Here is a 14977-nt window from a genome sequence, read left to right as displayed (position 1 = left end):
ACAACACTGTCATAAGGGAGTCCATAGAATTTTCATGGTAAAAAACAGTTTTATGTTCTGCTATTTATATTTGAGACACACACTTGAGACTTAGAGAAAGAAACAGTTGTTTTTTTCAGTTTAGTACTGATGCCACAGTGCTTTCAGTAGTCTTTGGCATTTCTATTATGGGTGTTTATTTGAAGATACACTTATGCATTTCACTTAGATCACTATGTCCTTCACATAAGAGTGGGTCCCTCAGTGAGGTTTACTGTCCCCTGAACTAAACTTATAGCTATGGAGGGATGAATCTGAGGTTGCTGGATGAGCTGAGTCTACTCAGGAGACCTTGTAGGGAGAGAGATGGTCCCAGCCATGCTGCCAGCATCTCAGTATCCCTTACAACAATCTACTGAGGTCATTTTACTACTGACACTTGACATAATCCCTTGTATATCTTGAGTGCTGACTCACACAAAGAATCTGAATGATTCAAAACCGGGAAAAATCAAAGGAATTCCAGTTGGCATTGCAGTTGAAACGAAGAAATCAAAGAAGGTATTATGAATAAATGAAACAAACTGGGTAAAAGAAGAACAAAGGGGAGCAAGACGCTCATTTGTAACTGGATATAAACAAGAATCTAACTTTGCACAGGCAGAGCTCACTGGCTTGCTAGTGTTACTCGGCTCAGTTACCCACTCACTGAATGCAGATGATTGTGGGCATAATTCATATGATATGTAGGTCCTACCTGGTTCCTGCCAACTAGTGAAATGGGACATGTACATAGGAGCATGCAAAATACTTTCAGAGGGGGGATAAAAGAAATTTTTAACACAGTTCGTAGTCTTCAGAAGTTAATGTGAAGAAATTTTGTGCTCAGTCCAGGTGGAAGAAAAAATGTTTCTAAATCTAAATAGTTGTCAACAATAACACATTATAGTAATACTTTAAAAGTATTAATATAATACTTTTTCTACTCCCATAAGTGCAAACACTTAAACTTAGGGCACAGCATCACAACGCTCTTTGGAATGAAAGAGGTTGTTTCTCAATTGGCCTGAGGCTCTGAATTGACTGGGATGCCAGGGAAGAAGGATGGGTTATTGATATTTACATTACTGTTTGAAGTTAGGAGTAAATTAGACTTTTCACCTGTGTAGATTTATTTAATCCCTATAAAAACCCTGTTAGGTGGGTATTATGAATTTGATAGATTAAAAGAAACATTATATATCATCAAATCAAGGAAATAAGGTCCAAACTAAGAAGATATAATTTGAACAGATTACAGTATTCCTTTTATTTGTCCTGTTGAATAAATGCAGATATTACATTAATGTCAAGCCTATTTCTTTAGATGAACATTGTTTACATATATATTTAAAAATTGCTATAGTATAGGATTTTTGGCTAGAGCACAGAGGTATGTATTTTCTCATAGCCTCAACATTATGTTCTCATGTTTAAAATAGGCTAACATTCTACTAGGCTCCTAACTTTGAATGGCTTACACATTCCCTCCTCCTTCAAAACATGCCAACCTTTCTCCCCCCTACGTCCTTTCAAATCATACCTTTAAATATATGCAGGTCTGCTTGGGTCTGGTGGTTAAAAAAACTGACACAAGTGAATAAATAAAACAACTTAAAAACAACAACAACAACCCAGATCACCCAAATCATAGGTAAAATCAATGATAATAGTAAACCGTATCTGTAATAATCTAGTCATATTCTTCCTGCTCTAACTTTTTCTTCTTTGACAATTCTAATTGATTGAGGGAATCTTCTGGAGGCATGTGTGGAAAAGACCTAAGTTCATACTGTTATTCTGTCTGACACTAGAGGGGATGGGAGGAGTGGCATCTAACACAAAAGCCAAAGCGACATAGAATGAGTGGATTTGTGATAGACTTCCTTTCTAAGGGGCTAATGTAAGACTTTACATTTCTTAAGTATCAATATATTTTTTAAAGATTTATTTATGCATATAAGAACTGGGGAACAGATCAGAGGTGGTGGTGGGGGTAGGAGGATTCACCAGAGACAGAGTGGGGAACAGAAGAGGCAGATTGACTGAAATACACTGCTGAGGGGAGCAGCGGGCAAGTCAAGAGTCTCCTGCACCATGTGGGTAGCAACCTGGCTGGGGATTGAACTTGTGCTGCAGTGGTTATGGATGGCTTCATAGGTTGCATCTTAATCTCCTGCACCACCAGAGAGGCCCAAGTATCAATATTTTGAAGGAGCTATGGGAGATCTCTGTACAAGGTCACCTTCCTAAAACCACATTTTAATAATACTTCTTCCCCTCTCTGCTGCTGCCAAGTGTAATACTAGTGAAGGAAACCAGAATATGCCACTCCTAAATCTGCCTCTTTGATATACAATTTTTTTTTAACTGAAGGCAATTAAGCAGAAAATTCAGGAAAAACTCTCCCCCTTTTTGCCTAACTGCCTAACTACAGGATATAAATTCTTTTTTTACTGGAGCCAAATTTTTAACAGCCCGGAGATGGTACCAGAGGACTCTGCAAATAAAACATATTCATTATTTTCCTCCCATATATATTTACTTTCCCACAGTTTGTTGCCCCTTAAAACCTAAAACTGCTTTCCTTTATCCTGTCATTTCTCTTAAACTCATTGTTCTTCATTGAAGAGGCTACATAAGCCAGAGTTCTAACTACTTTCATCTACTTTTTCACTGAGGTTTCTCTCATATGTTCTTCCCTTGGATCTTCCTGGGTGCTGGACAGGCAATTAGTTGACACACAGGGCATTGTGGGTAACTAGCTTGCAATCCCAAAAGGCACCCTCTTCTCCCCTGCCTAGGCTCCTGGAGCTTCCCTGAGCTCTTAACCCACTGCATCTGGGTGAGTGCCAGCTTCCTGAAAGTACACTGACTGCTGGGAGAGCAGGATGCTGATGCATCTGAGGCTGCTGGCAGATAGGTTGGAGGTCTGAGAGGCTCCTAACCTACTATAATGAGTTGAGTACATACCTCCTCAGAGATCACAGATTGCTGGGCAGGCAATGAACCCATGGCACTCGAACTGCTGGTATCTAGTTTGCTTGTTCCAATAAACACCAGCCCTTCTGGTGGCTGGGCCTGTTATCTGGCAGTCTAACTGCTGCAACTACTTATAATCTGCAACCTCCTATGGTACCTGCCTTTGGCCAAAGCATATAGAGCCCTCTGGCTACTCTGCTATTGCTGGAGCCTCAGGGGAAAGGCACTGCCAACAAAACCTGTTGATTATCAGAACTAGTTTGCAATTCAAAGGTCAAATGCAATTTAGGACTTCTGGGAATGGACCACTGGTGGAGAATTCTTTGATCTGCCTTGATCAGATGGTGACTTGCAGATCTCTCTTTCAGCTCAAGTTGCTGTAGCATTGAGGGAGGCTTGTGCCCTTGGCTCTCTACTGCAGCAACCTCTACAACCTCAACCTCTCCAGTCCATACCCTATATGTTGGTTCTTGGATTATCACCCTATGTTGGCTCTTGAGATCTAATCATACTGGTTGGTGATGGATTTCAACCAATCCAACAACAGAAAGCACAGCTTCTAAGATCAACATCCTAAATCAATAACTTGGGACCTAAAATTCTCATGTAACGCCATTACAGCAGAACTGGGAAGAAGCAGCCTAACAATCCATGAAAGTAATTATAGAGCATCAAACAAAATGTGGAGACATAGGAATTCAGTCAGTGGGTAAAGAAAAAATAATGGGGGCAATTCCTGTACAACAGAATTAATCAAATTATCAGGAGAAGACTTTAGAGCAACAATCTGTGAAATGGCCCGTATCAAAAAAGACCAGAAGCAGCAAGTGTTGGTGAGGCTGTGGAGAGAAAGGAACCCTCTTACAGGGTCGGTATAGACTAGTCCAACCCCTGTGGAAAACAGTTTGGAGCTTTCTCAAAACCTTAAATTAGATTTATACAATCCAGTAGCACTTCTCCTAGTTATACTGAAAGATTACAAAAGCACTAATTCAAAGGCTTACATGCACTTTTCATACTCATTGTTACACTTTTACAATAGTGAAGTTATGGAAACAACAGAAATCCCCAAGGACAGATGAATAGATAAAGATGATGTGTATACACACACACAAAGGAATACTATTTATATTAAAATAAGATGAAACATTGCCATTTATAACAACATGGATAGAACTGGAGGGGATTTTGCTAAGTGAAATAAGTTAGAAGGAGAAAGACAAATATATAATTTCACTCATATGTGGAATATAAAGAAATGTATACAAAAATCAAACTAAAACACTTGCAATACTATTTTAGAACTGAACTTAACCAGAATGGAGCAATGAAGAGCACATGGGGGAGGGGGCCCAATGGTGTATGCAGAAAGTTATGGGGCTTTGGGGGTGGGCATGGTGTGCTAGCATTCATTTATAGAGATTTGAGCCTATACTCCTAAACTGATTGTTGTAAATCAATGTTCCTTCAATAAACTTAGTAAAAAATAAGTATAGCTTTTGTAACAACATCACCATCCAGTGGAGAGTTTATTATTATCCATTAGCCAAAAGACAGGAGATGTGCATCAGTTAAATAAGTTTTGGTAAAAGTCAGAAGAAATGAAAGTGGTCAGTGAAATAGTCATATTTAATCTCAGAATCACTGAAGAAAAGTCATATTGATGGAGGATAAGAATAGAAAAACTGGAAAGGAGATACAAGGTCAAGAACCTAACCACACAAGGTGGTAGGGGTAGAAGGGATTAGCATAATCCATGAACCCAGTTATAGAAACCAAGACCCTTAGGCATCAATGCACGGATCAGGAGGTGCAACACCTAGAAACTATCAGACTTCTATAGGGAGTGTCAATGGCACAAATCATCCACTGACAAAGATAAGCCCCTCCCTGAAGATGATAAAACCTAATGCAGCCCTCACAATGGGGCAGCACTCATCTGCCCACCTATGACTATGTGGGTGCTTCTTCTTACCAACTCTCTCCTCTGCAGGGCAGCAGCCTCCCTGCCTGCCCATGATCTGTACTTTTTGGGGACTTCTCCTCACTGACCTCCCTCAGTGGAGGTAGCGCTTCTCAAGGCCGCTCACCTGGAACCATGCAGGCCTCGCTCAGCAAACCTGTCCCTTTCCCTTTCCCTTTCCCTAATAAACCTGTTCTTTAACTATAACTAACATCTCTGTCTCATGGAGAAACCCGCCTGGGAAACTCTCCGCGTGCTGCTGTAATGGGAGCTCTGGTGAAATTTTTCCCAGAGCGAACCCAAGGACCCCGCACTAACTGTGAAACTACATCATTTTGGTTCCCAATGTGGGGCTTTTCTTGGCATCAGTAAGATTTCTCCAGTTTCTCTATCTTCATGCTCTTACAAGCTCTGTTTTTCTGAGGGGAGTTGGTGTTCGGTGACTGCTTGGGTGTCCTACACGGACTGAGGGACTCAGGCCCAGGCTACTCTTTGGTGGGCCCTACAACATGAGGGAATGGCTTCCAGTTGCCCTAGGCCCGATCAGGTGAGCGCCTCTTGCCTCTCTCTTTAAAGTTCTTTTCAACTTTCCCTTATGGCACTTGTTGGCTATCACTATCGGGTCTCCTGCCGGTATTTAGCCTTAGATGTAGCCTGCTTTGTGCTACATTCCCAAGCAAACTGACATCAATATTAATATAGAATACTATTTTTTTTTCTTTTCATGTTGCCAAGGAAATAAATGGTGAAGGAATTATAATCCTACACTCTAATTAGATATACTGCCTGATTACAAGTGTAAATTAATATTTTCAGGAAAACAATTTGTTATCCTGAATTTGATGAAGTACAATTATTTCTAGTCAACTCTCATTATGGAATTGGTATGAATATGGACAATAAAAATCCATGCAATGACATTTATAGGGTGAAATTTTTGTGATACAGGTCAAAATAAAACCTTGAACTGTACATAAAATATAAGCCCTTAAAAAAAAAACAGAAAACATTTAACCAGATTTATGCCACAAGCCACAGTTCCTTTTTTAGTTTTATGAATGACAAATATTCCTCAGTTTTCTGTTTTTGCAGCTGTGTTTAAACTTTCAATTTTCAGAATTGGATTGACACATTTAAATCCCTGGTATTTATGCATTTTTTTAATCCTATCCGCTTGCAAATTATAGCCGCATTGTGCATATCTGGGGTTTTCTCATTAGGTTTGTACATATAGAAAAATATCAGTCTGACATTGGTGTCCTACTAGGTTCATCACTTCTCAGAGTGAAAGCTTGGGATCTGAATCCAAGTGAGTTAGTCCCCAACTTACCACACCATTTCACTTTCCAGTTACGATTGGCATCAACTCCCCGGCAGCGAAACCTTGAGTTCTTTGATCTTGTTTTTCTCCAAAATCGATCCTATGTGTCATAAACAATATGGGTGCAGAAAAATACATGAAGGATTATTCACATGCAGTTTAGTAGTTTCATCAGTGCATAAATCACTGATGAGAGGCGGGAGCTCTTCTAGAAATAAACACAACCAAGGATACATCCAATAGACACATCTCAGAACAGAGACCCAGGTTCACGCTCCAATTGCTGCTACACACTTGTCTTTTACCTTATCTTGGCTTCATTTTTTCATAGGTGAAATTGACCTGGGCTTGACTAGTGATTTTTCTGCATTTTATTTGGAGGGAGAAATCTTTATTTACATGCAGTGCTATGAAAGCTCACACATGTAAACAAAACCCAAAAGTTGCTATGATTTGGGGAGGAGTAGAGGGCTCTTTTGTGGCTCTGAAATGTCTAGATTGGCCGCCCACTGAGCTGCCTTCCTGTTCTATGGCTGTTTCCTAATTTATCCAGTCTCGATACGATAGAAAAAATGACTTACATTGGTCCAGCTGAAACGGTATCCATCAACGTTGAAAACAGGCATGATGTAGAAATACAAATGATTAAACATTTTCCTCATGGTTGGATCACTCTTATATGTTAGAAGCACCTAAAAACCAACATTTTCCTTACAAATTGATTCCAAAAACATATTTAGAAAGAAGTATTAAAAATTCTATTTGTGAGAAATACCAAATATGTTAGGTTAAAAAGTAACAAGCTAATAATTATATTTTTTGATGCTACATACTCTCTATTGAGATTTTTATCTAAAATTTTGTATTATTGGTAACATTTAACAAAGCTGGCAAAACATCCGTAGTTCAGATCTGGCTACATTTTAGGTTAATTAAGAAAGCAAGCACTTGATGTTCTTTGTATAATCAGGTTTCAGTTTTCTTTCAATTTTGGACCAAAAGACCTAAATATATCGATATATACTTACTTTGTAACTCAGGTTAGTTATGTAGTCCCTTGTTTAGGTCTAATTGATACTGTACTCAAGTCCTGGAACTTCCTGCCTGAACACCCTTTTCTTCTTTCCTGACTTATCTAAAAACTTTAATGGCAATACAATATCACTATCATCTTTATTGTGGCACCATTGAAAACTTGGCTATTGTGATTTGGTTTTACTTCTATGGTGTCTGACCTCAAGTCCACCTATGTTTGGTCTCAAATAGAAAAGCATTGGATTTGCTAAGTGAAGAATACAGATATTTTGAAATATTTTTATTTAGTGGACTTTTTCAAAAATTCTTTTGATGTGTGGTTGTCTACTATGTGTAAATATCTTAGAGGGACACTTAGGAAACTTGTAACCATGGGTGCCTCCGGGGAGGGAGGGCTAGGGGAAGAATTACCTTTCATTTTATACTCATTTAGATTGTATGAGTTTTTAACACGTTAAAAGCACAATTCAAAGTAAGGGAGTTCTTAAATTATGTATATACTGCCTTGGAAAATTTAATACTTAAATTTCAGTCTTATTTTATATCTAGTTAAGTAGGATTTCTGAGCACACCATAAGCAGCATTCTGTGTTTTTACATGGTGTGAATTTTATTCATAGCAATCCAATGATAGAATTTATTATCAGAAACTATCACTACATTACTATTAATAGTAAAAATATGGAAGTATATGTAGGAGTAAACACCATTTTATTAAATATAATTTAATTATCTAAGGGAATAACACAAGTTGATAAACATTAATACATTATCTTGTTCTTCTTTGTTTAAGGTTCAGTAATCATTTGCTGGCCAAATACACTTGAAGTCCTATTAGCTGCTGAATGCCTCAGACTAGAGGAAAATTCCTATTTTATGACCAATAGTAGATAATGTAGAATTTTGTTTTCTTTTAATAAATAGAGGTTCCCCAATATTTGGCGGAAGTCTTCTGTTAAGAATGGCAGAGACAGCTATGTGGCTAGCTACATCCCTACCTTAAGATAGGCAGCTTTTTATGATACTCTAGAGAATAAGAATGAATATATGGAAAGAAACAAAGCTGGGGTAGCATGGCAAGGGCAAGAGGGGTGGTAGGAACAAGAAGAGGCAGGAAAAAGTCATGGTAATTTTTCTCTTTCCCTTCCATGCATCAGGGACATAGCTCATTTGTCTCAGTCCAACTTGGGGAAGTCTCTCACCTTTTCCAAGCCTGGGTGATGTAGTACCTAAGTGCCAAACTATGTTTGAGATGTGAAGGGGAGCATTCTCATATCCTGCCTTCTCCTCTACAAAGCAAGTGATCATCATACTTATGTATTTAAAAGAACAGTGTTAATTTCCTTTAAAAAATCACATTTAAAGCAAATAGAAAAAGTAAAGAATATTACATGTATTGCTCGCAAAGTATATCTTGCCATATATATCAAAATTTTTTTTAAATTGAAACATTATAAATAAAAATAAAACTTCCTTTTCAATACTCCCGGATCACATTTTTTCTCCTCCACCAAGGTGATTATAATTATAATTATAATATGTTACATATAATTATAATATGTTACATATAATTATATATAATTATTAATATAAATATATCATATTTATATGATCTCACACAAACTCATATGTGGTCTGTCTACCTACCTATCTACCTATCACGTATTTTTTTATTCACTCATCCATTGATGTTCACTTAGTTTGTTTCTATATGCTGGTTATTCTAAATAATGTTTCAATGAACACAGGAGTGCATATATCTTTTTAAATTACTGTTTTCCTTTTTTTTTTTGGATAAATACCCAGAAGTGAAATTGTTGGATCATATGATAGTTCTACTTTTAATTTTTTGAAGAATCCCTATAATTTTTCCCATAGTAGCTGCACTGATTTATATTCCCATTAATAGGGCCTAAGAGCTCCCTTTTCTTCATACCCTTGCCAATATAAAACATGGTTTTATATTTTGGTACATATATATGGTTTCACAAACAATATATAATATTGGTTGTATGTTTTGAGATACAAATCAAATCTATGCTGCTTTAATTTGCTTTTCCCCAGCCATTATGTATTTGACAATAAATTGCAGATTCGTTCATCTTCACTGCTATATGGTATTCCATTACAGGTAAATTCCCAATATATCAATTCCTTATTTTGTTGATGGGCAGTTAGGTTGCTTTGGGTAGTTCACTGTTACACTTTTGCAATCAATATCCTATGCATATTTCTCCTACAATGTGCTTTTTCTCTTTAAATCAGTAAATACTCTTCAGATGCAGTGAGTGTTTCTATTTCTTTGTAACCTTACTAATCTTTGGAATTGTTAGGTCTTTAATTTTAAAAAGTTTGAAAGGATTAAAATTGTGTCTGTTGCTTTTCTTCACATTGCCCTGATTATAAATTACATTCAACATGTATATAATGATAAGCCATTCTATAAATTGCTCACTTGTAGTTTTACACATTTTTCTATTAAACTTTCTTTAACTTTAAATTCTGGATATAAATCCTATGTTGGGAGTATGCATCACAAACATCTACCTTCTTGTAGTTTATTGCTTCCTTTTTTCATCATATCCTTATTGAACATAAATTTTTAATTTTATCATTAATGTATAACTTTAAGAATCCACTTCTGCCTTAAAATCATATATTATTCTCTATTTTTCTTCAAAAGATTGTCTTTCACATGTGGGCACTAAACCTCCTACAAGTGACTTTTTTATATGATATAAGGTTGGAATTTGTTATTTTTCCATTATAGAAAACCAATTGCACCACTGTATTCATATGAATGGTTTGTCTTTTTCCCAATGAATTAGCATGCCACCTCTGTCAAACTTAAGTTTCCATTTGTGGAAAGTATAGTTTATACCCATATATTGAAGCATACCAGAGTTTATGTTGAATCTATGGAATATAGTAGGATGTCTCCCTATGTTATTCTACTTCAAATCCTCTTGGCTATTTTTGACCCTTCTCTCTTCATATTAATTTTGAAATCAAGGTTGAGCATGTTAAAGATATTTTTTTCTATATTAGGTTGTTGTTTATAATTTGGACATTAATGGATGTTGACTTTTTTAGCAAGTAATCTTTCATCAAGTGTTAACATAGGCATAGAGTTGTTACAATAAATTTCAAAAACAATTTTCTATTGTTAAATATCTTTGTTTTCCGAGGATAAACCCATCTGGTTATGATATGTTTTCTTAATATATTGACTGGATTCTACATTACTGTGTGAGATAGGCAGGCCTATAAATTCTTATTTTGTCCTTGCCTGGTTTTGACATCAGTTATACCCCTCTATTTGGGAAGTAAACCATATAGGCCTAGAGCAGAAATTAATTAAATATGAAACAAAGATAGTCCATAGGGACTATATATCTTTACTTTCTGTTTCACTGATTTTTGCTCTGTTTCTTTTGTTGACTCTCTTCTTCCTATTCATTTCTTTAGTTGAAAGCTTAGCTTATTATTTTGGGGATCTCACTCTTTCCTAGTACATTTACTAAAAACTATAAATTCCCTTTCAAAACTGCATTAGCTGTATTATATATGTTTTAATATATAATAGTTTTTTTTTCATTCAGGTGTAAATATTGAAACATTTCCTTGATTCCTTTAAAGCATGAGTTACTTATAATTTTTATATGTTTTAAAATACATGAGGTTTATTTTTAAAGTTACATTTTTATAAATTCTATCAACTGCATTATAATCAGAGAATATGATCTATGTGACACAGATTCTTGGGTATTTATTAAACTTTGCTTGTGCCATCTAACATATACTCATTTTTGGGAAATGTTCCACTTTTGCTCAAAAAGAATATGCATTCTCTAATTATTGGGTATGGAGTCTATTTGTGTTTAGTACATTAAGTTTATTATGTTACATCTAGATTCTTACTAAAAATTTTGTATGTCTTCCTAATCATGTAGAATTGTGTTAAAAACCTTGTCATTATGGATATGTCAACTTTGTTTTCTGTATTTCAAGGCCATTGACAAATAGTAAATGAAATGAGGAAGCTGTTCACAAATATTCTATTCTGGAGTGGATTTAATTTCTAAGACTTGTCAGGACGTGTTCTTTCTCTGACAAACAGGGTGTCATTGTATTACATATGCTGTATTTGTGATTTTTATAACTGTCTGAGAATTGTAGCCATTCTCCATCTGGTTACAATGTGATGGCTGTTAAATACTGAATAGAATAACTGAGAGATCTCCTTGCATGAGTGTTTTAAGTAATAGATCATTTCTTTTTTATAGCTTAGGTGGAGTTTCTAGAATAAAGATGACCATCTGATGTTTTACTTGCAGCTATTCTAACATGATAACTATACAGACCATAGGAGTGTGCTTTCCTTCTAATAGGTTGGGTATTTTTAGTAATCAATTAATACCACCCATACAAACAGAAAAGGGGATGCCAACCCATCATGTTCCATCTGGGCTTCACAAGTTTAATTTCTTGACTACTGTTGTTGCTTATGAGGAAGATTGATGCATGTAGTCCAGCTCTGAAAGCCTGCAACAAAACAATGCACCACACGCCTCAGTGTGGCAGTCTTTCGGTACTACACTCACCTTCAATTCATTTTAACAATAAAGTTAAACCCACTAAAGTGGGTTTTGGTTTTAAATTAAAAGATATAGGTTTGAAAATTATCTTCGGCTAGGCAATACTATGTTTGGCAACAGTTTAGGGAATTTATGAATTTAATAATAGAGACAAAAAAAAAAGAAACATTTGGTGTTCACCACCTACAAAGACTATTTTGGCTTCCAATTATGTATATACATGACCATATACCAGCTACCAGATTTCACCAAATAGACTTTGGTTACACTTGAAGAGAAATTTTACAAATATTTAAGTCTTTGTGTGGTGTGACAAAGTCCCTCCTTGTCACTGTTACTGGTTTTATTTGGCTGAATGTTTGCTTTATTAGTGCTCCAGGATGTTCTGGAATATTGATGACATTTTTTCCCCCCCCAGAATAGGTGTTACTGTTTTATTTTTTTAAAAAACCTTTAAATTTTCCATTATTTTTGTTTTCTTATTGAATCACTACAGAAGACCTAAAAATAATCACACATTCAATAAAGGGATGTTACAGCTGAGGTCAAAGGAAGGGGGCAGTCATAGATCTAACTGGCTAATATCCTCACCTAAACTAGAGTGGAGTAAAATTATTTAGGGTGGAAAAAGGTGGCAGCATCAAAGTGGGTAGACTCTCAACACAAAATAGAGATTTAAAATTCTATATGAGGCGAGTTAAAGCTGGAGTGTTTTTAGGGAAACTAGAAAAGGAAGCTTAATCAATAAAGATATTTGAGAAGTTTGTTATATACAAGATGGTAATTAAATGTTTGAAAATAATAAGCAGAAGTTCTGTGAATGAAGGGTGGAGAATTGGAAAATAATATGCTAATCTTATAAAACCTAATTATTTCTAAACATAGTCAACTTACCCATAGAACAGAACCACTCAGAGATTGATTACTCTAACAGTAGGTGAAGATTGAAAAATGTTCTCTATTAATTTATATTTTCCAGTGAGTTATAAATATTTGAAATGCTTTGTGTTACCATGAAGAATATATTAGTTGCTTGTCCACTTTACTTTTTCCCAACATCACTTCACATTTTTGGAACTTTTATATTGACATAGCCTAATAACAATCGTTGGTCACCTTTACATGATCAACAGAACAGACCAGGAACAACTTTGTACCATTATTAAAATCTATTGTATAAGAATATTTATCTACCACAAAGAAAGTACAGGAGTCATGCTTTGTAACAGGGGTGACTTTCTAGTGTCACCAGGATGGGCCAGAAAGAATGAAGTTTCACATTATAGAGAGCACAGAGGAAGAGTGAGGCTTACCTGGGAGAGCTAAGGAAGCTTTCATTCTCTCTCTCTCTCTCTCCCTCTCTCCCTCTCTCCCTCTCCCTCCTCACCTTCTCTCCCCCTGTTTCTTTCTCTCCCCCTCACTCACCGTACCTACTTCCCTCCTTCTGTTTCCCTCCTCATCTCATTGCCTTTCTATAACAGGATTACATTATATCTACCTGTATTTTATACGTCTTCAAAGTCTGGAAGTACCTTCCATTTCAGACTAATTTAGTTCCAATTTACTTGCAGGGCATCATTTCATAAATCCTTGCTTTATATTTGCTCTGTCACTGAATTAAATAGAATTCAAGTTCTGATACTAAAATGCCAATAGGAATATAAGATTTAAGCAAAAAGGTGTTTAATTTGAGATAAAGTACTCATTTTTTGCTGGGTGAAATTTATTTTTAATAAAGATTTGGTTCAAAAGAGGGAAGGAAACAATGGATGATGGTGGTGGATTATGGATGATTTGATGGTGGGTGCACTACAGTGGTGATACCTCATGGGGGGTATCCAAATATTTTGTCAATTAAAAATAAAAAAGGAAATGAATAAAAATGTTTGGTTTAGTTTTAGTATAGAAAATTTGGAAAATTCAGAAAAACATAAACACCATTTAGTATATTTCTCAGAAAACTGTTTTACAACATTGAAATTATAATGTTTATATTAGGTTTTATTTATTTTCACAGCACAAGAAGATAATCTTTATTATAGTTTAATTAGGAACAGAGCAGATAGCAAGTTCATGAGGTATTTTTTATTTTTATTCTTTCAAATTCAGGCTTCCATGACAATAATCAAAAGCGAGCCTTAACTGAACAGATATTTTGATCACTATTATAATATTCAAGGGCACAAAAGCCATTAGCATAAGGTAATAGAAAGGTAATGACTATGAGCATTTGTGATGTGACAAAAACGGAGATCACTGTGTTAACTCACTCTATCCTGGTATTCCTTGAGATTCTATTCAAACACAGAACAATTATTGTTACTCAGCAAAATATCAAACAAACATAGTACTCCTACCAGAATACTATCTCATTGTCAATACCAATCTTTTCTTTTCCCCCAAACATCAAAGATTCATGGTTCTACTCCAACTTGACTTTGCTTTCCAGGTTACATAGCAGGTTGACTTTGCATTTAGTGCCCAGCTTTGCACCCTACTTTCATCTTTTATTTCTTAATAAATTTAACTACATTTCATTAGCCCTGAGATAGTCAGTAACCTGCTTGTCATTGTACACTTTTCATTTATACTTATTCCACTCAATTTGAACCCCACATAAGTATTTAAAATTGTTTGCGGACGGTTGTAACTAAAGCAATGACAAAATTTATATTTGTAGAGTTAGGCTGCTAAGAAGGCCCTTAACTAAAAGTTGCATATTTTTATGTATTTTCTACTTGCTAGGAGCAATTCTTAAAATTACACCTATAATTCTCTGTCAATAGTAAGTGCTTTTTCTTTTGCTCACTTCTACTTGGACACATTCACTTTTTGCTTCCCCTGTAAAGCACCATTTTTTTTCCTTCTTCCTGAAACATAAATGTTAGTTATCCAGCCGAACAGGTGCCAAAAAAAGCTTAGACTCTGAACAGCAGATTGATAACTATAAAAATGCCTAGCAGAGAAAGATGCTGAAACTGAATATATATTCCTTTTACATGGAATGAGTGAATTGTAAGGTTGCTATTAGAATCGTGCATTTTCATCACATGTTAAAACT

General features: G+C 35.6%; 1 protein-coding gene across 1 annotated transcript in view; it reads right to left on the bottom strand.

Annotated features, from left to right (window-relative positions):
• Positions 1–14977, bottom strand: part of CPA6 (carboxypeptidase A6) — a gene marked incomplete at both ends in the record, with an annotated part of 280492 nt that overhangs the window by 41015 nt on the left and 224500 nt on the right. The window contains 2 exons of the mRNA XM_084230452.1: positions 6294–6384; positions 6866–6976. Coding sequence (XP_084086578.1) covers positions 6294–6384; positions 6866–6976 — 202 coding nt within the window. The remainder of the gene's footprint in view (positions 1–6293; positions 6385–6865; positions 6977–14977) is intronic.

The sequence above is a fragment of the Talpa europaea genome (genome assembly GCF_964194135.1).
Source record: "Talpa europaea genome assembly, chromosome: 3".
Classification (NCBI taxonomy): domain Eukaryota; kingdom Metazoa; phylum Chordata; class Mammalia; order Eulipotyphla; family Talpidae; genus Talpa; species Talpa europaea.
Note: the sequence above shows the minus strand (reverse complement) of the source record. Positions and strands in the feature narration are given on the sequence as shown.